Genomic DNA, 27,539 nt, shown 5'->3' with positions numbered 1-27,539 from the left:
TGTGATTATTTTATGAGGAGAATAAAAAGAAGAGAAATGCAAAACTGCAATAAAGGAGGAGTCTAATAAAGAGCGTCGCAACGTATCAGGACACCGGCGGGGACTACAAGTCACAGGAAGACCCAAACCTGCGCTAGCGAGGAAGTTACACTAACACGGCCCTATGGTAGACAGAGGTCACACCGAGCGTAAATGCGGCAGAATTCAGGGGGGTCTGACCTTATCATGAGCTCTGGGTCATGTGATCAGATGCAATGCTCCGCCCCTCCAAGTCACTCCGCCCCGCCCCCTTTCCCATCCCATAGGTAATTATTACTTGTGCTATGGGGGCCTTCATCTCTTATGATCTATCGGCAGGATAGGCGACAAGTGTCTGATCAGTGGGGTCCGACCATTGGCATCACCATCAGCCACGATAATGGGGTTGTGAACAGAGCGGGGGTCGACCATGTGCGCTGCTCCTCCATCCAGCTCCACTGGACAGCCGGTGATGGCCGAGCTCCTCCCTTTGGCAGTCCCAGTGGCAAATACTGGGGTACATGTATACTCGACCACCACTCCTTTCAATGGGGAGACACGGGGGGTCTTAATGATTGAAGCCCACCGCTCAGACAATTATAACCTATCCTGTGAATAGGCAATAAACTTAAAGTGGACCTCTCACCACCTCTGGTCCTTTAATAGACACCACTCCACTGATTCCAGCACATTTGGGATATTTACTCTATCCCCGCCATTCCTGAGCAATCAGTTCTCTTAGTTTCAGGACTGTTATGCTCTTTACTATCTGGTGGGCGGATCCTGGACTAAATCAGAAAGAAGTGGACCGCCCACCTGACAGAAGAGAGCACAACTGTGCTGAAACTAACAGCATTGATTGCTCAGGAATGGTGGGGGCTAGAGAAAAAATGGCAACTGCACCAAAATCAATGGAGCAGGGGCTATTGAAGGTTCCTGGAGAGTTGGAGTTAGTAGTAAAAATCTAACTTACTACCTCTCTATTATCTCTTTTGACACTTCAGTTTTGTCGAGGCTCCAGCTCCGAAGTTCATCTCCCCCCCACACCCTTGTTGTTACTGCCAGTCCCGGGCCTTATACCATGGACCTAGACCTCTGTAATGTTTTGTGTATGTGTTCCCTCTATCAGTCATCTATATACCTGTTATTAGTGACATCGGGGGCCGCTATATACAATGTGTCAAAAATACAGAATATGAATTAGCTACAAATAGGAAGCGATCAGATGGGTCACATGACATGATGCAGAAACGGGGGATTGGTACGAAGCTTTTAAATGGGGGGAATATTACAGAAGTCTGTACAGGGCCCAACTCTTGACCTGTTCAGGGCCCATTTCTGGCGCCAGCTCTGACGATACAAACCAGGCTGCGTGTGCTGCATAGTAAGTGTGAGCGACTCGGGAGAACAATCCCTGGTGGACGAGACAGCCTGAAAGACAGAACAACTTCTTGACACCGCAACGCAAAACCACTGAGGAATGGTGGAGGAGCTCGGCGAATTATAAAACCTTCAAGAAGGGAAAGGAGACCTTCAAGGAATCTTAAAGACAAACTCTAGCGCACACCCCTAACATAGTCAAATTGCAGACATTAGCGAGAATTTACTGTTTTCCATGTCAGAAAACTGGCGAAAAAAAACATCCAAGTGGCGCAAATGGACCGTGCGTCAAAGAAGCGCCACTTGGATGTTTTTTTTTTAAATGTAGATTGCGAGCCCCACACAGAGCTCACAATGTACATTTTTCCCTATCAGTATGTCTTTTTTTGGAATATGGGATGGAAATCCATGCAAACACGGGGAGAACATACAAACTCCTTGCAGATGGTTTTTATGCCCTTGGCGGGATTTAAACACCAGGACTCCAGCGCTGCAGTGCTAACCACTGAGCCACCGTGTGGCCCCCATCACTTGGATGTTTTTAAGCTCTGCTCTCCACTGGCAGTTAAAGGGTTGGTCCAAAGCAACAAGAACCCACCGCGGGATCCCCACCAATCGTAATAATGGGGGTCTCACGTCCCCTTAGAACTGAACCCGTCGCTCCCACGTGTTCTGCGAATCCATCGGGAATGAAGGTCGCGGCAGCGTCCATGGATTACTCGCACTCCACTCAAACGGCAGACCTGACCCCTGTCCTTGTGCTGAGTGGGGGTCCCGGAGGGGAGCGGACACTCACCACTTACTCACATATGGACACAAACAACAGTCGTCAAGTATAAAATAACTTTTATTTCCACAATAATTTATTCTTTCTCTCTCTTGACTTTCCTTTGGTTGGATAATTCGTTGATTTTCTTGTCCAGTCTTCTCTGTAGATGAGCTTTCTTCGTGGGGTCTATGGAGTGGTCTTTGTGGCCGCTGCCCGCGTAGATCACTCCTTCCCGGCTGATTCTTGTTCGCGCTCTCGCTTTGGCTCGGTCACCGCAACCGTGAACCTAAAAAACAGTGTGAACATGTAAAAAGCCCAAGAAATTGATCCCGAAATCCAAGTTATCACAGGTGGGATTTAGAGATGAGCGAGTGGTATCCGATCCCATAGGAATGCGTGTAAGCGGCCGAACACCAAGGGGTTAAGCGCAGTGAATAATCGATGCGTTTAACCTCTTGGTGTTCAGCCGCTTACACGCACTCCTATGGGATCAAATATTACTCGCTCATCTCTAGTGGGAACTCGCTGAATGGAATCTTAGCCAAAGGAGGAGGCAACAATGTGGCCAATGTATCCAGGACAGAACCCCCAGGTCTCCGGCACCTATATACATACAGTACGTCACCGCTTTATAGGCCCTGGCCCTTTAAGTGTATCTTCTGTCTCCCGTCTACGGGGTCAGATAAGGCAGCCGCCTATAAGGAGATCCAGGCACTAAAGTTCCTTAGGCTTTGTGTTTCTGCTGAACATCAATACGAGCGCGGCAGCGGCGGCGGCGAGAGCGATGCTTGCGCTGATATACGGCTCGCTCCGTGATGCCGACGTGTTGCGAATGGCGATGAGGCGCCCATGCTGATTTCTCATGATGACAATAATAAAGCGCTGAACGCTCGGATAGGACTCCGTCACTATCTGGATAGGAATCGCAACGGTTATTACATTTCATATTAAACAGGATTTTCTTTTATTAAAAAAGAAGAAAAAAAAAATCCGCAGCAGAAAATTAATTCCGGAGATCGGGGAAGAAAGAACGAGGAGAAACAAAGAAGAGAAGAGGATTTAGAGAGCGGAGACGGCGCGCTGCGGAGTGAGGAACGCGCAGGAACGCAGAGGAGAAAGTCAAATGGGACAAGATGAAGCTTTTTCATCAAAATCCTATATATTGTGGTGGATTTGTCGGATTAGGATAGCGCCACCCCTGTCTGTAGGTGATGCCCGGTATTGCAGCTCTACTTATTAAAGTGATCGCCAATTATATTACAATGTTTCAGTCCAGGCGAATAGAAGAAACTTTGTAACAGATCTTTCGGTTTCCTTCTCCGCTTATGGGGCTGCTCTCATCATTCATTTACATAAATCCATCTGACACACAGAAGTCTATGGAGACGGGAGGAGGGGCTGCCGCCAGCTTGTTCATTTATTGCCTCATTCTTTGCAGCGGTTGGGTCTTACTTCATAGAGAAGTCATAGTAGAATAGCTAAAGTGACTTGTGTGTCTTTTCCAGCAGCCTCCTCCCCCCTCCATAGACTTCTATTTAATAGTAACAGAACCTGATATGTGGAGAAGGAAACAGATTTCTTTAATAAGATCTATTACAAAGTTTCTTCTATTCTCCTGTACTGTCCATTTATAACAAGCGGTTTTATAATTGGAGGTCACTTTAATTGAGCAGAGCTGCAATACCAGGCACAGCCCATGGACAGGGGGGCGCTATTCCTGGAAGAAGATGAATATTTGTTAATCCTGTACAAGTCCGGCACAGTGCATGAGATTCTAATAGATAAAGTGAAGTTGGAGGAATGCTTAAACGTGTAATACCACAAACATCCTGTGGACGGGTGTGGCGCTGTTTTTAGTCTTCTTAAGGGGTCATGTTTTTTAATCCTCTGCATATTATGAATGGGTCTTATTCTAAATACTAGCACCCATGTATGACGCTGGTGTGGGTGGGATGGGTGCGTACCCCTAGAGAACCCCTGTACTTCCCCCTTTCCCGGGCACCTGTTACACTCCACAAGACCCTGATATCACCCTGCAAGGAGCGCTCTCCCCCACGGCAGCCCTCGGGGTTTAGACGTAAGTGATGGCGACTCTGCTCAGTATCTGTAGAGCCATCGCTGTGTCTGGACGCCTTCCAAGACATTCCCATTCTGCAGCTTTTGTTGGTCTCGCACTGATGGTAATATGTGACAAGGCTTGTTCCGTCCGTCTTCATCCCCGTGCGGTGCGCCGGCGATCTACCAACCTCGTAATTCCCTTTCAGATCGTATCGGGGACACACAAGCAGGCAGAAGCCTCATCTAATGGACGACATGATGGACGAAGCCTTCAGACAAGAAGAGGAAGATCAGAGAGACGTCCACATGGTCAGAAGGTTTCTAGGATGACCAGATAGGCAGACGTGACCCATGACCTGCCCTATATATGGGGTATATACAATATAACCTGCACTGGCTGTATTATAGGAGTGAAGGAGGAGACAGTTCGGGGACTCCTATAGGAAAGGTATGAATAAACTGACAAGTGGGCGTTCCCATTTGCTAATTTATTCAAAGGACAATTAGAATAGAAGATGAAGATTCTCCAGAATATAAATATTTACTAAAAAGGAGAAAGAGCCATTGTATAGGCAGGACAGGGGGTAAAGGTCACGTCAGGGGGTCTGACCCTAAGTGGACGCCTTCACCCTTGTGTCTATGGTGCATTTAGTGTAACCCAATCTGACACCAGCATGCTGGGAGTTGTAGTCCTGCTGTAGCACAGACAGAGGGGCCAGCAGAAGATGAAGGGAGTCGAGTCCTGTCCGTCCCTGCACTGGCTGATAACAGGGTCTAATAGATCGCACCGTGCGATAACACTCTGTCGCTCCATAAATAACCTGCACAATGGATTGACCTTTAATAAATGCACCACAACAGTGATTTCGGGAACCAGGAGCCCCATTACTAGAACAGATGACAAGTGCGGGCTCCTGGTTTGCATCTTAATGTAGGATTAGTTAGTTATCCACTAAACACGGAGTAATTAGGATTCCCATCGGACGGCGCGGGGAACAGCTGCTCCTTCCAAGCCTGCAGGCATTCATACACGTCACATGGTTTGGCAGCCATCACTCAGCCGGGATCGGAGGCCGAGCTGCACCATTAACTCCTTCCCCGACACGGTATGATGTAAATCGCAGAGCCTTGCCAAGGGCCGACATGTGCCAGCGATACTTAAGGCTGTCCTCAGACGCCTCCTGCAATCTATAGGATGGCTCTGCATTACCAGAGTCACAAACATGGACGTACACAAGACAATCCCAGAAGGGAGAAGACTCCTCGGATTCTCAGGCACCTCCTCGCTTTATACCTGTTCACCACTTGGATGGGACTGAGCAGTGACCAAGCCAAGTGACCAGTGAAGCAGATGTCACAAGGCCTGTGAAGTGAAAGCGGCACCCAGGATAGGTCATCCCTTAAGAAGTCCTGGAAAATCCCTTTAAGATGAGCGGATCAGGTTTCCATTTAAAGTCTATGGAGAGCGCTGGGGCCGATACGCTTAATATTTGTGATCCCCAGTAAAATTGTAAATTATATGCAAAAACCCCAGCGTGCACCAAAAATGGGGACACCTTTAGTGCCTATGATCAGACCGCTCCGGCCACACCACCCTATGCATGTCCCGGGTCCATGTGCTACCTGGGTGTCCATAGACCCATTAATATCTTACAGGTAGACACCGTATCCCGAATTTTGACCTGGGCTCACGGCCCCATACACGAGAATGTGTAAAGAGCCGTTACAATATAATGGGTCACAGTCATGGACATTACACTGTCATTCCCCAGCAGGTGCAGATGGTGCTGTCTATAGCTGCCCTTGTTATTCTGTGCGGAGACGTCAAGGGATTGAAATCAGCCCCTCCCCCCAGTCAGCAGACTGTCTGTGTCTGCTGATGGGATGCACTGCGGGATAATTGCATTGCTCCTATTATTAGGATAGATTCTGCTCTATCCGCTACCTACTGATGGTTTCCGTTTTTCCTGTAGTGCATTCTCCTATTATAAGGAGGGCTTTATTGCAGCGTGTATCTGGGGTGGGGGTGGCCCATCTAAGTCCGCGGCCCCCATTGTCTCTATAGCATCTATGTATTCATGGTAATAAACAAATCCTATGTATTCCGATTCCGCAGTCATCGCCCCTCATGTGAGATACACTGGAGCAATAGTCCTAATGTGGCCGTATACTCGCTATATAAATGCGCGCCGCTAAGGAACGACACCCCGTAACCTTGGCCAGAAGCTTCTGTGACTAAGGATAATGTTATCTGTAAGACGTAATCCCTCCTGAAGACTTGATTAGTTTGTGGCGCCGGAGCACATCAAGGAGATCTATTTTACAAGCTCCCCCATTAGGTTCCTGATGGATCGCTCCGGTGCACGGTTTAGTTAATGTACAGCCGGCGCACGACACCTACAGAACATCCATTACCTCGGGAATATGGTGGCTGAGGCAGTAGCGCTTATTGCAGTGTAGGCAGAAATCTCCCACCGTCACAACGCTCGACTTGCATTTAGCGAAACCACAAGTGTTGTCGGCTTTCACCGCCGCCGCGATCAGGGCGTCGAAGTTGTCTGCGTCCGGGCTCTCCGCCTCCGGTTTTATCTCAGATTTACCTGTAACATAAATGGACACAAGAAGAATATGGAGAGCAGACAGTGGTCAGGACACGACTAGAGAGCGCTGGTGCCCACAATATGCAGATATTACAGTTCCCGCCACTAGGGGTCTCCCTTCAAGCTAATCTGCAGTTCATCCTGTTACCAAAGAAAGCCGTCCATAGATACAACATAGAGGCAAGACGGAAAAGCGTTGAGTGTGAGGGGGAGGGGGTTTGCAGAGGGGAAGGGTTGATTCTCCGCACACCAGGTCTGCAAACTGTTGCTGTGTGAACTGAGGATTCTGCAGATGTCACAGCTTACAATGTCCAATGGCATCACTTACTGACTGGTGGGGATCTGACTGTCGGGGCCCTACCAATGGCTGGGAGGGGAGGGGTCACTAACGCCATGTTTAGTCCAGACCCTGCCCTGCTATTATAAGGATGTGATCGAGGTTTAATACATGATTATATAAGAAAGTAAAAAATAATTCCTTGAAATTGCACCATACGTTATAGACGCCGCCGCCCCCGCACCGTACGGTAACCTACTTTTAGACTCGGTTTTCTTCTTCTCGGTCACCTCCTTCTTCCTCTTTTCTTCCATCTTGGCCTTCTCCCTCTGCATCCTTTCCATGTGTAAGATCTTCAGATCAGCATTGCTGGAGGAGACGCGGCCGCCGACATCTTTTTGCTTGGCTGTTTTTGCCGCTGTCTGAGATGGTAAATGCTCCTGAGTTGCGGAGTCGTCCATTGTCTGAGATTCGGGAGCAGCTGAAATTGCTTTGGTTTTGGTGAGGGAAATACATCGATCTCGTCCGTCTCCGCTGCTGACATGTTGCAGGCCGGATTCTTCCGCCATCTGATGGACCAGCAATCGTTCATGTGAGGTCAGGGCTGATGGAAACGTCAACTGAGTCTTGTTATTGTCTTCTAAAAAGTCCTGAATGGTCCTCCTTAGATGGTCCTTCTTGGAAGTCTCTTCGGCCGCCACCTCTAAGTGATTATTCTTCGGTTTCTTCCCGGCAGAGTCGGCCATCTTGGCCTTGGCCTTCCCCTTTGGTTGACTCTCTGATTTTTGGTTCCCCACTTTGGGAGCTCCGGTCTTTTTTGACTTGGTGTTTCCCTCTTTTTTGACATTTTCTTCCGTCTTACTAGAAGTTTCCCCGTCATGGGAATATTTCTCAGGGACGATGTCCTCAAGGTATTCGAAGGCAGTGCGGACTTCTCCGTGCTCAGTGAAGTAAGTCACCAGGTCCTTGAGGAACTTGTTGTTGCCGACAATGTGGGAGTCACAAATGACAGCCACGTGGCGGCGGGCGCGGGTAACGGCCACATTGATCCTTCTTTCTTCAGCCAAAAACCCGACTTCACCTAAAACGAAATATCAACAAGTTATAACATAGTAAGGTAACGTGCAAGGCTGATATAAGACATAGATCCATCCGGGTCCTCCCATTATCCTGCAATGTCGATCCAGACCAGGGCAAAAGCCCCGTGAGGGAGAAGACTCCTTACAGATTGCAATCTGGCCATCGGAATAAATCCCTGGATCATTGCCCCAATATAAAGAAAACCTAATAGTAAATGGCAGTCACTGATACAAGGGAGGAGAGAAGGTCACACTACCAGATCATCGGTAATAAAAGAGTTCTCACAGTGCCAGACACAGAGGAGAGGAGCTCAATCTATTCTAGCTAGAGTAATGAAAGCCTACACTTAAACATGCATGAAGGTGGACAGGCGGGCGAGTGTCAGCTAATAGACAGCCACTGGCAGTCACCGATACAAGGGAGGAGAGAAGGTCACACTACCAGATCACCCGTAATAAAAGGGTTCTCACAGTCCCTATACACAGAGGAGAGGAGCTCAATCTATTCTAGCTAGAGTAATGAAAGCCTACACATGCATGAAGACGAACAGGCAGGTGAGTGTCAGCTAATAGACAGCCACTGGCAGTCACCGATACAAGGGAGGAGAGAAGGTCACACTACCAGATCACCCGTAATAAAAGGGTTCTCACAGTCCCTATACACAGAGGAGAGGAGCTCAATCTATTCTAGCTAGAGTAATGAAACCCTACACTTAAACATGCATGAAGGCCGACAGGCGGGTGAGTGTCAGCTAATAGACAGCCACTGATACAAGTGAGGAGAGAAGGACATGCTACCAGATCATCTGTAATAAAAGGGTTCTCACAGTCCCTATACACAGAGGAGAGGAGCTCAATCAATTCTAGCTAGAGTAATGAAACTCTAGACCTAACCCTTTCACCAATGCAATGACCAATGTAGCCAAGTTTACCTTGACACTAATAAGATATCAGACAATACAACAAAAACATTGAAAGAGACAAATTAGCGTTTTTTGCCACCGCGTAGATAACACTCTAAAGGGAGTCCGTCACCTCCCCCAAGAATATTCACCTACCTCCACCGAATTACAGCGCACATTACAGTCATAAACAACACACTAGTCATGTAGGTCACTTTTATAAATTTGGAGGAAAATAACTTTGGCGTCTTATGCAAACAATAGTGTTGGTGCACCTGGGGGCGGGCCAGCAACTTCCGTGTGCACTTCCCATATCTACCACCCAGTGCCGAGAGCTGATCCTCCCACATCCTGGGAGCTGGAGGACCCGAGGGGCACAAGGCAAAACGTTTTATCTGATGAGGTTTAACCCTTTTGCTGCCAAGACAATTTTCCCAGCACTGACAAACACAAAAAACCCAGAATAAAAAAAAAAAAAAAAAAAAAAACCCAAAAACCCCTAAGCCGTTTTCTGACAGCAGACATCTGGCACCGCGATGCCCCCGAGCACGTTACACTCACAGATGCCTTGAAGTGATTTTGCATTAAAGGGTAACACTTTGTAAAAAATGTATAAAAATTCATGTTTGTGGCTAAAAGTCTTACGCAACCGAGCCCGAGACATACGAGACCCCCGAAAAGTGCAGACGCCATAAAGGTCACATCTGTGACAGACTCTGCAAATGGAATCGGAGACTGTGAGATGTAAACTCAGCCTAGCGTCCCCTTCTGGACAGAAGCCCCCTATACATCAATGCCGGATTCCTAAGGAACCCCTATGACAATGACTGGAATGAAAGCGAAACCAGAATAAGCCTCCAAAACGAAGAGCCCCCTCCCCAGACAGCGGGGTCCGGGCTGTTACCCCAATAGGTTTGGCGAGATGAAGAGGGGCAATAACCCCGAAACAGCTGTCTGGGGGGGGGGGGTGTCTGTCCTGGAGGGGTCTCCCTGTCGTCACTACAATAATAAGATAAAACACTCTGCCGTACTCCGACCTCTCTAGCTTTCTATATCTCCATCTATGGAGCGGTATGAGGTCTCCTTTTTGTGGGGGGAGCTGTAGTTTTAGTGGCACCGTTATGGGGTAGAAGACTTTTGGATGACTTTTAATTCCGTTGTTAGAGTTTCATAGTTCAGGCAGCTCAGATGTAGGGACCCCAATTACCCCGGGGATGAGGGCGACTGCCCTGGTCTACACTCGCGATGTTTGGGGAGGTCGGGGGTGGGTGTTGCATATGGAGCGGATTCAGCTCCCGAGTCAGCGCCATATTGTCAAATTGCACTTATAACGTACATGTAGGACGGATTGTGTCAAGGGGGCAGAAAGTGACAAAGGGGATTGTATCAATGTAAGGGATTGTATCTGAGTAAAGGATTGTATCAATGTAAGGGATTGTAAGGGATTGTATCAGAGTAAGCAATTGTATCAATGTAAGGGATTGTATCAGAGTAAACGATAGAGATGAGCAAGTACTATTCGAAACTCCAGTTTTTAATATCACGCACCCATAGTAATGAATGGACATAGCTTACATTCATTCCTATAGGTGCGTGTTATTCAAAATGGCCGATGAGCGAGTACTATTCGAATAGTACTCACTCATCTCTAGTAAACAATTGTATCAATGTAAGGGATCGTATCAATGTAAAGGTTTATGTCAGAGTAAGGGATTGTATCAGAGTAAGGGATTGTACCAATGTAAGGGATTGTATCAATGTAAGGGATTGTACCAATGTAAGGGATTGTATCAGAGTAAGTGATTGTACCAATGTAAGGGATTGTATCAGAGTAAGTGATTGTACCAATGTAAGGGATTGTATCAGAGTAAGGAATTGTATCAGAGTAAGCGATTGTACCAATGTAAGGGATTGTACCAATGTAAGGGATTGTATCAGAGTAAGGGATTGTACCAATGTAAGGGATTGTATCAATGTAAGGGATTGTACCAATGTAAGGGATTGTATCAGAGTAAGGGATTGTACCAATGTAAGGGATTGTATCAATGTAAGGGATTGTACCAATGTAAGGGATTGTATCAATGTAAGGGATTGTACCAATGTAAGGGATTGTATCAGAGTAAGGAATTGTATCAGAGTAAGTGATTGTACCAATGTAAGGGATTGTACCAATGTAAGGGATTGTATCAGAGTAAGTGATTGTACCAATGTAAGGGATTGTATCAGAGTAAGTAATTGTATCAGAGTAAGGGATTGTACCAATGTAAGGGATTGTATCAATGTAAGGGATTGTACCAATGTAAGGGATTGTATCAGAGTAAGGAATTGTATCAGAGTAAGTGATTGTACCAATGTAAGGGATTGTACCAATGTAAGGGATTGTACCAATGTAAGGGATTGTACCAATGTAAGGGATTGTATCAATGTAAGGGATTGTATCAGAGTAAGTGATTGTACCAATGTAAGAGATTGTACCAATGTAAGGGATTGTACCAATGTAAGGGATTGTACCAATGTAAGGGATTGTACCAATGTAAGGGATTGTATCAATGTAAGGGATTGTACCAATGTAAGGGATTGTACCAATGTAAGGGATTGTATCAATGTAAGGGATTGTATCAAAGTAAGGGATTGTATCAGAGTAAGTGATTGTACCAATGTAAGGGATTGTACCAATGTAAGGGATTGTATCAATGTAAGGGATTGTATCAATGTAAGGGATTGTACCAATGTAAGGGATTGTACCAATGTAAGGGATTGTACCAATGTAAGGGATTGTACCAATGTAAGGGATTGTATCAATGTAAGGGATTGTATCAAAGTAAGGGATTGTATCAGAGTAAGGGATTGTACCAATGTAAGGGATTGTACCAATTTAAGGGATTGTATCAATGTAAGGGATTGTACCAATGTAAGGGATTGTACCAATGTAAGGGATTGTATCAATGTAAGGGATTGTACCAATGTAAGGGATTGTATCAAAGTAAGGGATTGTATCAGAGTAAGGGATTGTACCAATGTAAGGGATTGTACCAATGTAAGGGATTGTACCAATGTAAGGGATTGTACCAATGTAAGGGATTGTACCAATGTAAGGGATTGTACCAATGTAAGGGATTGTACCAATGTAAGGGATTGTATCAAAGTAAGGGATTGTATCAGAGTAAGTGATTGTACCAATGTAAGGGATTGTACCAATGTAATGGATTGTATCAAAGTAAGGGATTGTATCAATGTAAGGGATTGTATCAATGTAAGGGATTGTACCAATGTAATGGATTGTATCAAAGTAAGGGATTGTACCAATGTAAGGGATTGTATCAATGTAAGGGATTGTACCAATGTAAGGGATTGTATCAGAGTAAGTGATTGTACCAATGTAAGGGATTGTACCAATGTAAGGGATTGTACCAATGTAAGGGATTGTACCAATGTAAGGGATTGTACCAATGTAAGGGATTGTATCAATGTAAGGGATTGTATCAATGTAAGGGATTGTATCAAAGTAAGGGATTGTATCAGAGTACGTGATTGTACCAATGTAAGGGATTGTACCAATGTAAGGGATTGTATCAATGTAAGTGATTGTACCAATGTAAGGGATTGTATCAAAGTAAGGGATTGTATCAATGTAAGGGATTGTACCAATGTAAGGGATTGTACCAATGTAAGGGATTGTACCAACGTAAGGGATTGTACCAATGTAAGGGATTGTATCAATGTAAGGGATTGTATCAGAGGGCTCCAAATATATTCAATGTAAACAAGGTCTAAATGAAATATTAATGAATAAAACCTATTTCTTTCTTTCCTTTCTTTCCGTTCTCTTGTCGCGAGGTCTCATCACATTGTCTGACGTCGCCAGAAATCTTACGATGGATATTTTCATCCTAGTTGTCATGGCTACATGTACAGCTATATCTATATATATGTACGTGTTGTATACGGGGATGTTTCATCGCTCTACTAGACATGTATGTAGCTGTAAAAACATCTAATCAAAGAAACTCAATTAGACATTTCTACAATATTGTACAATGTTGCTGATGTTTCCATGGCAGCAGATGAAAAAGGTTTATTCTTTTCTTCCCTTTCCTAATATATGTATACACACACACACGATATATACCTGCAGGTCACCGCTGAGGCCTGTGATTGGCTGTCGTGCACATACAGTCCTATGAAAAAGTTTGGGCACCCCTATTAATCTTAATCATTTTTAGTTCTAAATATTTTGGTGTTTGCAGCAGCCATTTCAGTTTGATATATCTAATAACTGATGGACACAGTAATATTTCAGGATTGAAATGAGGTTTATTGTACTAACAGAAAATGCGCAATATGCATTAAACCAAAATTTGACTGGTGCAAAAGTATGGGCACCTCAACAGAAAAGTGACATTAATATTTAGTACATCCTCCTTTTGCAAAGATAACAGCCTCTAGTCGCTTCCTGTAGCTTTTAATCAGTTCCTGGATCCTGGATGAAGATATTTTGGACAAACAATTCAAGTTCAGTTAAGTTAGATGGTCGCCGAGCATGGACAGCCCGCTCTCAAATGATCTGAAAACAAAGATTGTTCAACATAGTTGTTCAGGGGAAGGATACAAAACGTTGTCTCAGAGATTTAACCTGTCAGTTTCCACTGTGAGGAACATAGTAAGGAAATGGAAGAGCACAGGGACAGTTCTTGTTAAGCCCAGAAGTGGCAGGCCAAGAAAAATATCAGAAAGGCAGAGAAGAAGAATGGTGAGAACAGTCAAGGACAATCCACAGACACCTCCAAAGAGCTGCAGCATCATCTTGCTGCAGATGGTGTCACTGTGCATCGGTCAACTATACAGCGCACTTTGCACAAATAGAAGCTGTATGGGAGAGTGATGAGAAAGAAGCCGTTTCTGCACGTACGCCACAAATAGAGTTGCCTGAGGTATGAAAAAGCACATTTGGACAAGGCAGCTTCATTTTGGAAACAAAGATTGAGTTGTTTGGTTATAAAAAAAGGCGTTATGCATGGCGTCCAAAAAGAAACAGCATTCCAAGAAAAACACATGCTACCCACTGTAAGATTTGGTGGAGGTTCCATCATGCTTTGGGGCTGTGTGGCCAATGCCGGCATCGGGAATCTTGTTAAAGTTGAGGGTCGCATGGATTCCACTCAGTATCAGCAGATTCTTGAGAATAATGTTCAAGAATCAGTGACGAAGTTGAAGTTACGCCGGGGATGGATATTTCAGCAAGACAATGATCCAAAACACCGCTCCAAATCCTCAGGCATTCATGCAGAGGAACAATGACAATGTCCTGGAATGGCCATCCCAGTCCCCAGACCTGAATATCATTGAACATCTGTGGGATGATTGGAAGCGGGCTGTCCATGCTCGGCGACCATCTAACTTAACTGAACTTGTATTGTTTGTCCAAAATACCTTTATCCAGGATCCAGGAACTGATTAAAAGCTACAGGAAGCGACTAGAGGCTGTTATCTTTGCAAAAGGAGGATCTACTAAATATTAATGTCACTTTTCTGTTGAGGTGCCCATACTTTTGCACCGGTCAAATTTTGGTTTAATGCATATTGCACATTTTCTGTTAGTACAATAAACCTCATTTCAATCCTGAAATATTACTGTGTCCATCAGTTATTAGATATATCAAACTGAAATGGCTGCTGCAAACACCAAAATATTTAGAACTAAAAATGATTAAGATTAATAGGGGTGCCCAAACTTTTTCATAGGACTGTAGGACGTCACCCCAGCACTGCGGCCGCCACTACAACCGCAGGACTGGCAAGAAGCGAGAACGCAGGACTTATAAACTCCCAGAGCACAGGCCTCGGACATCCCCTTTAATGCCAAGATTTTATATATTTTTGTATATGGGACACTGTTCGTCATACAGGCCTAGTCGTGACGGCCACGGCGACACCTAACGTGTGCGCTTTATTTCATTCAGGGCACAGCTCACCTACAGGACTGACTAAAACACCAAAAAATACTGGAAAAGCTGGAAAAACCCTAAAACTAACGATATGTAAGAATGTGTGAGACGTGACCCTCGCTGTCTCTGAGCGCTGCGTTACTGCGGGGAACAAGTCATGTGATCGTTATTAATTAGTAAGTCATTATCTCTGACAGACGGTAATTACCTTAATGAGTTGTCACCGGGTCAAGTCGCTGCGTATCCCAAGGTAGATGTATAGAGCAGAAGTGTCCCCGCGTGTGACAGGTGAAGACGGACGACTCCCCAGGACTATGTCGCCATATACGTGACACCACACAATGGCGGAGACTCAGCAATCCCTCACTTTCTGGCGTAGATGATATTGTGCCGCACATTGTGCACCAGGTCCTTTCTTGCACGTATACCGCAATCGAGACATTGTGCAAATGTAGGCGGGGGCAGTGTGTGTGTGTGTGTGTGTGGGGGGGGGTCAGGTGCACCTTGGCCTGACATAGTCATTATAATACCAGTTTTCTGGCGCAAGATATAATGGAACCAGTGTAGCCGCAACCTCCTCATAAATCTCTTGTTCCCTGCACTGGCGTATGATATGGCGGTCTTAATAAATCTGCCCCACTGACTGGACTGGTACAGAACAATAGGAAGAGATATAGTCGTCTCCACCGTCCTGCGGAGACCACAAGGGTTAATCTCCTACTAATAGGGGTGTAGTGCAGGCAAAGGGAAGGGACTATATCCCTATGTGCACCATACACAGGGGAGAGGCTCCTGCTGCAGACAATAATCTGTAAAGGGTTGTCCCACGACGTAAAGTGAAAAGACCTTCCTCGCGCTCCACATTCAAGGTGACCGCAGCCAGGCTGAGTATGGACGGGACTGGCGCTCTACTACCACCATCTCCAGTGCTCTCATTGAAGTGAATGGGAGCACCGACCGTCACCAGTCCCGGCTGTGGTCAGATTGGATGTGGAACATGAGAAAGCTCCTTTCACTTCACATTATGGGACAATCCCTTCAAACAAAGTCTTTCAAGCCTATTAATCCAACACAACAGTTAGCCCAGTTAGTCACGTACGTTGCCATCACTGACCTTTGGCGTTGGATCGGACGCAGGATAATATGACGGCTTCTTTCTCTCTTCCCTGGAATCCATCCACAGATTTGATTTCTAGATCTGGATATCTGTGCCGGAGACATTGTCTGAGCAGATCCACCTGGACACAAGACATGGGATCCGTCAGTCTATGGCGTCTACACGCAGCCCACGCGACGCCGTCATTGCTCACATTGCGAGACGTTCCAGCGGTTTACCTGGATAGGATATACATGGCTGCAGAAACCGCACTACGGCTGAGCTGCAGTACCGCACACAACCCATGGACAGGTGTGGCGCTGTCTCTGGCTGAAAGCGGCCATGTATATCCTATCCTGGTAAGCCGCTGCCATCCATACAGCAGCATCAGCATGTATTGAGGGCGACCTGTGGGGCCCCTGGCTTATGGGCCCAACGTCATCTCCAACCTCTATAGTTAGGCAGTGCCTATGGGCCCCCCTAAGGCTCCAGGGCCCGGGTGTTCCTGCACGCTCAGCACCTGCACATGTTATAGTATGGATGCACGATCACCTGTAATAGTCCTCCTCACCTGCAGATTGTACGGCGCTATAACAGCAATATCCCGAGCCTTGACGCCGGCGCTGGCGAGAGCCTGAACGTGTAAATCCACCAGCCGCACCTCACCTGGCAGGAACAAAAGCAATGTCATGAAGATTTGCAAGCAAATGAGATTCTGCACGGCGTGAATTCGGCTAAATGTATATTACATGACATCCATTGTCAGAGGACGGGGATGAAGAAACCGATACAATTCATTGTTATTATGGGAGCTGCAAATGTCTTCAAGGAGAAATTCTCATTTCCTTAAGAATGTCATTTACATCGACTTCCATTATTCATCAGCCGGTTGTAGCTCTCACCTTATTACAGGACCCCATACAAATCGGTGCAGGGGAAAGAGCAATTCTGTGATACAATGTGATGTCATCTATATACTCGCTGCAGGGGTGACCGGCGTATACACAGGCAGATATAGACCATATGGTATATACATAGATTATATATAACATCCAGTAAGGGTCACGTCCTATAATGGGATTGCAGATATATTATTGCACCGTTATCACTACCTTACCCGGGTTACCCTTGGACTGCTCATCTTCTACGTCTATCTCGAACAATCCGCAGTGCGCAGTATCAATCAGCAGTAACGGGATACGGGTCTCATCGGTGACCGCCACTCCTGGTAGATCCCTACAGTAGGGAGCAGAACACACATAATGCTATAGTACGTGGATCGCTGTTGTGACATTTTGTTTGCTGGCTGAACTGCTCACAGGGAGGGGTAGCGAGTTTGCAAACACAATGGTACAGGTGTGATCCATGACCTGATAATAAATCAGATAAAAGGAGCCAAAACTAAACAGAAAGAACGGAAAAAAATGGGAAGGGACTAATGGAGAACAGACAACGCTCGCTATACTGGGACGATACCGGATGAGCGTTCTGCCCGTTCTACGTGGTTAGGGTGACTTACTGGAGTAAATGGCGTTCCACAGAAGAATGGGATTGCAGCTTCCCTCCGTACATCGCATGCGACGCCCACTGCATTATAGAGTCGTGCATACGATACTGCACCGTCAGCATCTTCACCACGCTGTCGCCGTACCGCTCTATTACACGTTCCATTAAACTCAGTGACAGACCCTTGGCGGCGGCCCTGGAAGTGACAGAGGAGCAGAGGACGCTTTTACCATAAGGACTCGGTGTACACTACAAGGGGCTTGTAAACGGCTTCAGGATGGAACCGCACAGGACAAGGGCAAGAATACAGCAAAGATGGCGGCAGCTCCGCCCTTTGTATCCACTAAGGGGTTCGGCTAAAAGTGGGACCTCACCAATCTAAAACGGAGAATAATAAATGGCCATAAGTGTTTGTAAGGTGGAGATATCCTTTAAAAGGTTATCAGCAGGAGAGGAGTGGAGATCAACACCCGGCACCTCTGCTGATCAGCTGCTTGATGGGAGTGCAAGGGGCGTGACGCATCACTATTTCCATTGCACGCTGTTTTTATAGTGACCGTGCAATGTAATTACAGCCTGTACGAACACTGCACCCGTGGGTGCAGACCAGGCCTCAGTGCTGATCAGCAGGGGTTGTGGGAGTAAGACTCCCAATATTCTGATATTAATAAACTAACTTAAGGAGAGGAAATCAATACTGTAATACCAGAAAACCCCTTTAAATATCAAGCCATGCATGGCTGACAACAGGGAGCAATAACCTGCAATCAGTGGGGAAGCAAATGGCAGGGGATTTCTGGGACTTGGTGGAGGTCCGACGCAGATCAGCTGATTGAAGAGTCTGCAATGTATGGGTGGGCGCTGAATACCAAGCGCAGCGCCACATATATTATAGTGGCTGTGTTTGGTATTGCAGCTCAGCCCCACTCACTTGAATAGGACTGAGCCATTGGTGTACTATGCGACAGCTGTCAGACCCCACCAATCACACACTGTCATCAATATACAAGTCGCAGAAAATCCCTTTAAATTAGACAGCTGTTCGTTTGCTCATCCCCTTTAATAAATCAGATCACGCGGAATTATTTCTGCCATTGGATTGGTTCACTCCGCCAGCGCCGGCACCGCAGCTCTCCTTACTTGTGTGAGATAATGGTCGGGGGCAGCTGTTTGTGGTCCCCGGCCAGGATACACTTTTTGGCGTGCAGTAAAGCGATCCAGCAGCTCGCCTCTAACGCCTGAGCGCACTCATCGATCACCACCAGATCAAAGTAATTCTCCGGAAGCAGCTTGAGAGGACCATCCGGGGACGCACCTGGCAGGGGAGAGACGTAGGAGACGGATCCGTGAGTGAAACGCACAATAAACAATTAGACGTCATTAACATGGAACATAGACATTTGTAAATGAAGAGGCGAGTGGGCCGGGGGCCGAACCTCAGATCACTGGACAATCCGCGAGGGGGGGGGGATTAGGAGGAGAGTCACAGACCTTGTGCGGATGGCGTCAGCCATGTGTAAAGTCGGAGAATATCGCCACGTCCTGCCCTATACCCTGCCCGTACTGTCCGCACTTATTACCAGATCTGTCATTATATTGTGTCTTTATCCCAATCCTCCGTGTCCGCCTCTGTCAGGGGTTTCTATGAGACGCTCAATCAGTAGACGCTCGCAGTCACGCTCCGCACTCCCAGCGCACTTCAGCTCCTCTTGACCTGCCGCGACTTAGAACTGCCATGGTTACTGAGGCTTCTGTCTAATACACCTACTGCAGAGTATACGGGATACGCTGAGAGCACAAAGCTCCGGCGTCCGCTGCGGTGTACAACAGCAAGGAGGATGGCGGGTCCGACACTATAAAGGGCGTCTACCCCCTCCCCCGAACATCATCACCGTATTATAGGGCAGATTATAGCGATAAACCTCATACCTGTTCTATAGGTCACTTATAGATTTGGAGAAAAGCAGCTATGAAATCTTATGCAAATGAGGCAATGGGTGCACTGGGGGCGGGCCTTCAGCTCCCGGTAAAGGGCAGGGATTCTACAGACCGTCAGCTTTAGGGGCGCCCGTGTCCGCCTTGTGTCATTCTGCCGGGTTTCCGTCCTCAGCCCCGGTGAAACTGGACAGGGGACGGCTACCCGGCGGTCAGTTCTAAAACCCATTCATTTGAAGCAAACCGCCAGTGTCCGCCTGCGGATAAAGTGGGACATGCAGGACTGATGGCCGGGCTGGGGCTGAGGACGGAAACCTGGAGGAATGACACAAAACTGGCACAAGTGTATTTGTGATTTTGCACATGAAAAAGGATTCCTTCTAACCCGAAACGCGTTGTGCTGTACTGCGTTCACTACAATAAAGTTTTTTCTTCTCTACACGATCTCTCTTGGATCTTGTTTGCACGACCTCTGAGCGCCGATCCTCCTCTCACCCCCTGCTGTTATATTTATACATCTACGTAAAAGCTGCTGTGAAGAAACATCTGATGGACGGACATTGATAGACTGGAGGCTGCAACGGTCAGAGACGTGAGGTCAGGTAACAATGATCTATAAGCCGCTCACTGATCTCTGAGAACCGGCCCCCAACTATAACCCTGAAGAGCTTCAAAAACACCCTGCAAGAATAGAAGAAGATGTCTGGGAAAATGCAGAAGCGACACATGGAAGGAAAGACCAGCCGTATACAGTAACAAGAGCTCAAGATGGAATCTATAGATTATATACTGTATTATATATATTACCTGAATGTTATGTATTGTGTATTATCTCTGTACTGTGACATCACTGTGTGTATTATCCTGTACTGTGACATCACTGTGTGTATTATCCTGTACTGTGACATCACTGTGTGTATTATCCCTGTACTGTGACATCACTGTGTGTATTATCCTGTACTGTGACATCACTGTGTGTATTATCTCTGTACTGTGACATCACTGTGTGTATTATCTCTGTACTGTGACATCACTGTGTGTATTATCCTGTACTGTGACATCACTGTGTGTATTATCTCTGTACTGTGACATCACTGTGTGTATTATCTCTGTACTGTGACATCACTGTGTGTATTATCCTGTACTGTGACATCACTGTGTGTATTATCCTGTACTGTGACATCACTGTGTGTATTATCTCTGTACTGTGACATCACTGTGTGTATTATCCTGTACTGTGACATCACTGTGTGTATTATCCTGTACTGTGACATCACTGTGTGTATTATCCTGTACTGTGACATCACTGTGTGTATTATCTCTGTACTGTGACATCACTGTGTGTATTATCCTGTACTGTGACATCACTGTGTGTATTATCCTGTACTGTGACATCACTGTGTGTATTATCCTGTACTGTGACAGAATACATTTTGCAGACTGATGACAGAAATGACTATTATCAGCCGCTCTATTTATCTCCATTGGAGACAGAACATACACACGAATATGAATCATAAACTCGATGAGGATTTCATCATGACCAGCAGAAATGGACAAAATGTGATTAAAGCCCAATGACTGGCGCTCAGCCCTGCCCCCGACTGACCTGTGTTTGTGGCCAGGATGACATTGGCGTTTCTCAATGTCTCCATCATGGCCGCCTCCTCCCTTTCCTTCAGCTCCTTCCTCAGAGCCCTGATTTCCGTCTTGAAGCCGAACTTTTCATCTCTGTTCTGCAGTTTTCTCATCTTGGCCTTTGAAGATGAAGAGAAAATTGTCAACTAATCGCACTGACCTATAACACAGCGACGGAATCGTGAATGAGACGACCCCGCAGTCACCCGGCCGCAGCTCTTCTACATTTACACGCACACGCTGCAACATTTCATCGGCCTCATTTTGGTCAGAGTTCATCAGAGTTCATCTTTCATTTCTCAGCCCTTTGACATCACAGACAGATTTTGTTTTTTATGTTTGGACACCAGAAGCCCGAACAGAACTGAGATGAAGGTTTGTGGGGGGGATGGGCCTGATGTGCCGAAATATGAGGGGCGGCAAGAACACTGGAAAAAGGTGCAATGTGAAGATATTATTTGCATAAAGAATTCCATTTGATTTCTGCAAATGATACAAAGTATAAAACAATCAGAAACCGAAGCAGATATTTACTGTCGGCCCCTCCATAATACTCACAAAGGTCAGGTCAATATCCTTCCGTATATCAGCCACTAGTTGTGCATTATCGCTGCGGGCCAGCACCGCGTCCAGGGAATGATGCTGTAAGGACTCCAGAAGTCTCGCCGGGTGACCCAGACGTAATATCTTCTCTTTATACACAGCCAATCGCTCCACCAGGTTGTCCACGGCTACATTAGATGGAGCGCAGCAAAGGACCTGGGGAAGGAACATAAAATGCAATTGAGTCCGTCCTGCCAGAACGCACTGGTTTTTGGAACGGGGGATGGACATAGGGCATAGTTAGCTTTGCAAAAAAAATAAAAATTGCTGCTTTTTGCAAAACTGTAATGAAGCTGCCCCCGTGTGACCCAAATCCTCCAATATCACTGGGTTTATTACTTGCTGGCAAGGTCCCAAGTGCTCCAAAGTTTTAATTCTTGCAGGACAAATTGTATTTCCTAAAGGCCCCATTTAATATTCTAGAGATTGCATTAGCATAGCATAGCAATGAATGGACAGGCCAGGGCACCGGCACTTCATATACAGGGAGGACGCAGGGGAACTTTCGGTCCAGTCGCCCAGACCCCCAGCAATGTGACCCTTGTCTAAGAGTGTCTGTAATGGGACAACCCCTTTAAGTTCCCATGCACATGACCGTATTTACTTTCCATATACTAACTATGGATCGGGATTTAAGGATAGTATACGGCCTCCTTCATTTTCATGTGCCATAAAATGCAGAGCAGGTCCTACTCTTGTCCGTTCTGCAATGCAGGCTCATTCATTCCAGGAGTAGAAAACCCAGACAGAAAACGGATGCCATCTCTGTGCAGTCCCTTCTGTTTTTCTCAGACCCTGCAATTGTGAGCCTGAAGTGCAAGGAACATTCATATGGAGAATGAGTTATCATTCTCTCCCCTGTATCTGCACCTTGATATGTTTCAGGTGGAATGTGTCTCCCCCTGGTGGTGTTAAGGCTGCATGTGCGGTCCCTATAATGTGACAGGCTGGCCATCTCCGTGCTATAAGGCAATGCCTTGCTGTCACCTAGAGGTATCGCGGCCACATCACAAGCTTTGCATCTAAGCGTGAAAATACAATTACAAGGCTGCGTCACGGCTCGCCACCGAGGTCCAACAAACAAAATTTTTGTCATTTCTCCACAGCAGGTGTCCTAATAAAGTGACGGGAATCAGAATTGTGTTACAGAACAGAATGGTTTGCAACCAGGAGGGCGATGTCCTGATAAGTGCAGCCGCGGCCGCGCTCACCTTCAGCCCCTGCCTCACAGCTTGCAGGATAATTTCCACCACGGTCGTCGTCTTGCCAGTGCCGGGGGGCCCGTGAATAATAGCAATTTCTCTCTGGTTGAGGGAGAAAACAACAGCCTCCTTTTGGGAGTCGTCCAAGGATGGATTGAGGAAATCTACAGGTCCTGAAGACATGAGAGAAAAGACAGAACGATAGAGAATATAGAAGAGCGGCGTCTTAAGGATCAGATCAATTATATTCCAGGGGTTCTGGGGTTGTAATGTAGACGACCCATCCTTAGGTTAGGTCATCAGTATCCCGGGTGCTGGGACCCCCCACAGATGTTTAGTAAGACTGCAGATGAGTGCACAGAATACCAAGCACAGCGCTCTACATGGGGTAGTGGCAGGACCTGGTATTGCAGCTCATATAAGACAATATGGAGAAGGTTTGTTGTTTGACTGTGCAAGCCTGTAATCCAAGAATGCCGAGTCCCATCACAAGCCTTGGACTACCAGGGTTTGGGCCATAAACCCCTCTGACATAAGGCCATGCTGCTGCTTTAGGGGATTCTAACAAACCTTATCCACACACTGCAAAAAATGGCAGCAAGAACTGACACATCGTTGGGGTCCGACTCACAACATCCCCATCAACCAGTTGTATCGAAAGGCCACATCAGGATAGCCCATCCCTTTAAGGGGATACAATTTTTATGTTTTTAGCCTTTATTTTTTTTTACTTGGACAATGGCTAATCTTACTTGACAGTCCGATGCTCGTAGGTTGCGATGAACAGAAGAGAACGTCTATTAGGTCACTGGCAGGTCCACAGCGGTACTGACTCAGCGTAGTCAAAGCTCTGCACAAAAAAAACCCAAAATATATTACTTTATATGATTGGATTAATGCAAGACGGAGCAATTTTTTTTATTACGGCTGGAAGTTCATGATATTCCTCGTTCTTCCCAGTAGGTGGCGTCAGCAGTACAGAGGAGGCGATGGCTTGTAGGATCTGATGAGACTGCTCATAAGACCACTTTAGGGGACAAACCCGCACCAAACAACCCCAAAATAACCTCCCCCCATGACACAATGGGGAGAAGGACACCTCTGTCCATAATGTGTCCGACCACAATAAGGACATCATGGCTGGTTATCAGGAGGACACTACATGTATGAGAAGATAACCTGACCACAATAAGGACATCATGGCTGGTTATCAGGAGGACACTACATGTATGAGAAGATAACCTGACCACAATAAGGACATCATGGCTGGTTATCAGGAGGACACTACATGTATGAGAAGATAATCCGACCACAATAAGGACATCATGGCTGGTTATCGGGAGGACACTACATGTATGAGAAGATAACCCGACCACAATAAGGACATCATGGCTGGTTATCAGGAGGACACTACATGTATGAGAAGATAACCCGACCACAATAAGGACATCATGGCTGGTTATCAGGAGGACACTACATGGATGAGAAGATAACCTGACCACAATAAGGACATCATGGCTGGTTATCAGGAGGACACTACATGTATGAGAAGATAACCTGACCACAATAATAAGGACATCATGGCTGGTTATCAGGAGGACACTACATGTATGAGAAGATAACCTGACCACAATAATAAGGACATCATGGCTGGTTATCAGGAGGACACTACATGTATGAGAAGATAACCTGACCACAATAAGGACATCATGGCTGGTTATCAGGAGGACACTACATGTATGAGAAGATAACCTGACCACAATAAGGACATCATGGCTGGATACCAAGATGACACTACATGTATGAGAAGATAACCCGACCACAACAAGGACATCATGGCTGGTTATCAGGAGGATACTACATGTATGAGAAGATAACCCGACCACAATAAGGACATCATGGCTGGTTATCAGGAGGACACTACATGTATGAGAAGATAACCCGACCACAATAAGGACATCATGGCTGGTTATCAGGAGGACACTACATGTATGAGAAGATAACCTGACCACAATAAGGACATCATGGCTGGTTATCAGGAGAGGACACTACATGTATGAGAAGATAACCTGACCACAATAAGGACATCATGGCTGGTTATCAGGAGGACACTACATGTATGAGAAGATAACCTGACCACAATAAGGACATCATGGCTGGTTATCAGGAGGACACTACATGTATGAGAAGATAACCCGACCACAATAAATCCTGGGTTCATATTTGAGCAAAAACTACACCTACAAGGAGTTTGTATGTTCTCCCCGTGTTTGGTGGTTTCCTCTGGGTACATCGATTTCCTCTCACACTCCAAAGTCACACTGATAGGGAATGTATATTGTGAGCGGTATATGGGGGAGTCAACAAACATGTCTGTAAGTAATAATAATACATTTATTTATATATTAAATCCCTGCCCCCATTGCCTTACTTTTTGAGCCTTTTGTAAGTGACATCGTTGGCTAATTTTAGAAGTCTGTAGGTGGCCTCGCTGCCCAGATTTAAGGAGTCGCTATGAGCGTCATCGAAGGCCACACTGATAACCTTCTGTGTAACACCAGACACAATCCCTGTAGCGATGGCTTCTTTTGGGGAATTGGAGTCGTAGAGGCCAACAATGTCACCTGCAACCAAGAACAGAGAACAAAATATACAGGTAAATATGCAGAGAATCCTAATATTATAAATGTGAAAGTTTGGATGTTTGTTCCTGAATCACGCAGAAACAGGCACGGCGTGAGGAACAAGTTCAGCAGCAGGACAGCTTAAGAACTGCCAAAATGCCGAAGCAGGCAAACCACTGACGGCAGCGATTTGCTGAATATAGGCGGATCATCCACTCCAACAACACGCAGACGAAGTCGCGGGCAGAGGACAGTATACTATCAATACTAAAAAACTTTTTCTAGACATTATATTTTTTATTGAACATCGGGTTATATAACATTGTCACATGACCAATACCTGAGCCAAAGCTGTTAGTGGGTAGCACGGCCTCGGCATCGTATTTCCTCGGTGTGAAGGTTACGAGTAGACGTCCGTACAGCCCCGTCCTCTGGTTCGCTACCTGCAGCTTTAGTAAGCAGACGCCTTTCCGCTGCAGTTCTTTTAAGGAGACGTTCTCCTGCCAAGTCCTGCAAAGAAGAGACAAGACGCGGTTAGTGGACAGCAGGGGTGAGGACCAGCGTAAAGTGCGGCTCTGCTCACGGCGGTTTTTAGGGGTCTCCATTACAGGGATATTGGGATTAACATAAGGCTACGTTCACATGGGTCTCAGAGTCCAGCAGAAATCCCAGATGGAAAAGTCTTGCATGGTTGCCTCTTTCGTACAGTGATGTCTTAAGGCGGTTAATGGGGTGTCTTGGGATTCGTTCCTGTCCTGTCATTAGATGGAGGGTATTTCTGTTCTTCTGGACCAGCAACAGATATGAATGGAAACTCCAGCACAGGTGTGAACAGCGTGTAACAGAAGAGCTGACCAAAGAGACTACAAGAAGCAGAAGGCTGAGAGACAACCAGATGGAAGTGATCCGATCATTAAAATGGAATTTTGTTCTGCTTACCACGTAGGAATAGCCTTAAGAAAGGATATTCTTCTCCTACCTTTAGCCGTCTTCTCCGCACCACCGTTCGGTAAAAATCCTGGTTTTCATCAGTATGCAAATGAGTTCTCTCACAGCACTGGGGGTGGTCCTCAGCGCTCAAACAGCACTGGGGGCGGTCCTCAGCGCTCAAACAGCACTGGGGGCGGTCCTCAGCGCTCAAACAGCACTGGGGGCGTCCCCAATGCTGCGAGAGAACTCTGCAGCGCCGCCTCCATCTTCTTCAGGAACGGGTCTTCTTTGCGCCGTCGGCTTCAAATTTCTAAGCCTCGGGCCTGGGGCAAAGCCGACTACGCACACCCGCCGGCCAGAAGAAAATGGCCGCTTACACAGTATTGTAAGCGGCCATTGACTTGTGGCCAGCAGGCATGCACAGTCTGCTGCCCGAGGCGTAGAAGTTTGAAGCCACCACCGGAAGAAGACGTGTGAAGAGTTCTCTCGCAGCATTGGGGACCGCCTCCAGTGCTGCGAGAGAACTCATTTGCATACCGACGAAAACCGGATTATATACCGAACGGCGGCGCGGAGAAGACATCTAAAGGTAGGAGAAGAATAGACTTTCTTAAGGCTACTCCTTAAGAACAAAATTGAGTTTTAATGATAGGATCCCTTTAAATTGCCTCAGTCGCTCCTTAGCAACAGACTACAACACGTAAATCCCTTTTTTTTAGCAGGGGAATGTCCTGATAGTCATAAATAGAACTAAGACATGGCAGAGCAGAAAGCATTAGAGCAGACCTCGCCCTGCACAAGGCTCTGCACATGGCTCTGTACCTGGCCTCTTCTATTTCGGCCTCCCTTTCCTCTTGCAGAAGTTCCAGCTGAGTCTTTATAAATTCCTCCATGTCTCGCAGGCTGAGGGCCGCTCTGTGTATGAGGTCCCATCAGCTGTCACCCCCTGCCCGGTGTTACCAGTCTCATTGCCCGGC

General features: G+C 46.4%; 1 protein-coding gene across 1 annotated transcript; it reads right to left on the bottom strand.

The window, feature by feature from the left end:
* Positions 1 to 2,256: 2,256 nt before the first annotated feature.
* IGHMBP2 (immunoglobulin mu DNA binding protein 2) lies at positions 2,257 to 27,531 on the bottom strand. Its single transcript, XM_075280814.1, has 15 exons — positions 27,385 to 27,531; positions 25,973 to 26,142; positions 25,440 to 25,632; positions 23,761 to 23,858; positions 23,018 to 23,181; positions 21,762 to 21,962; positions 21,175 to 21,322; positions 18,771 to 18,945; positions 17,644 to 17,826; positions 17,242 to 17,360; positions 16,696 to 16,790; positions 16,143 to 16,266; positions 7,362 to 8,183; positions 6,641 to 6,825; positions 2,257 to 2,453 (listed from the first exon to the last, which is right to left on the bottom strand). Exons 1-15 carry the CDS (start codon positions 27,453 to 27,455, stop codon positions 2,262 to 2,264), a joined length of 2,940 nt encoding a protein of 979 aa, XP_075136915.1. The 5' UTR covers positions 27,456 to 27,531; the 3' UTR covers positions 2,257 to 2,261.
* Between the last annotated feature and the right edge of the window lie 8 nt (positions 27,532 to 27,539).

Source organism: Leptodactylus fuscus, chromosome 7, assembly GCF_031893055.1.
Source record: "Leptodactylus fuscus isolate aLepFus1 chromosome 7, aLepFus1.hap2, whole genome shotgun sequence".
Lineage (NCBI taxonomy): Eukaryota > Metazoa > Chordata > Amphibia > Anura > Leptodactylidae > Leptodactylus > Leptodactylus fuscus.
This window is presented reverse-complemented; position numbering and strand designations above follow the sequence as displayed.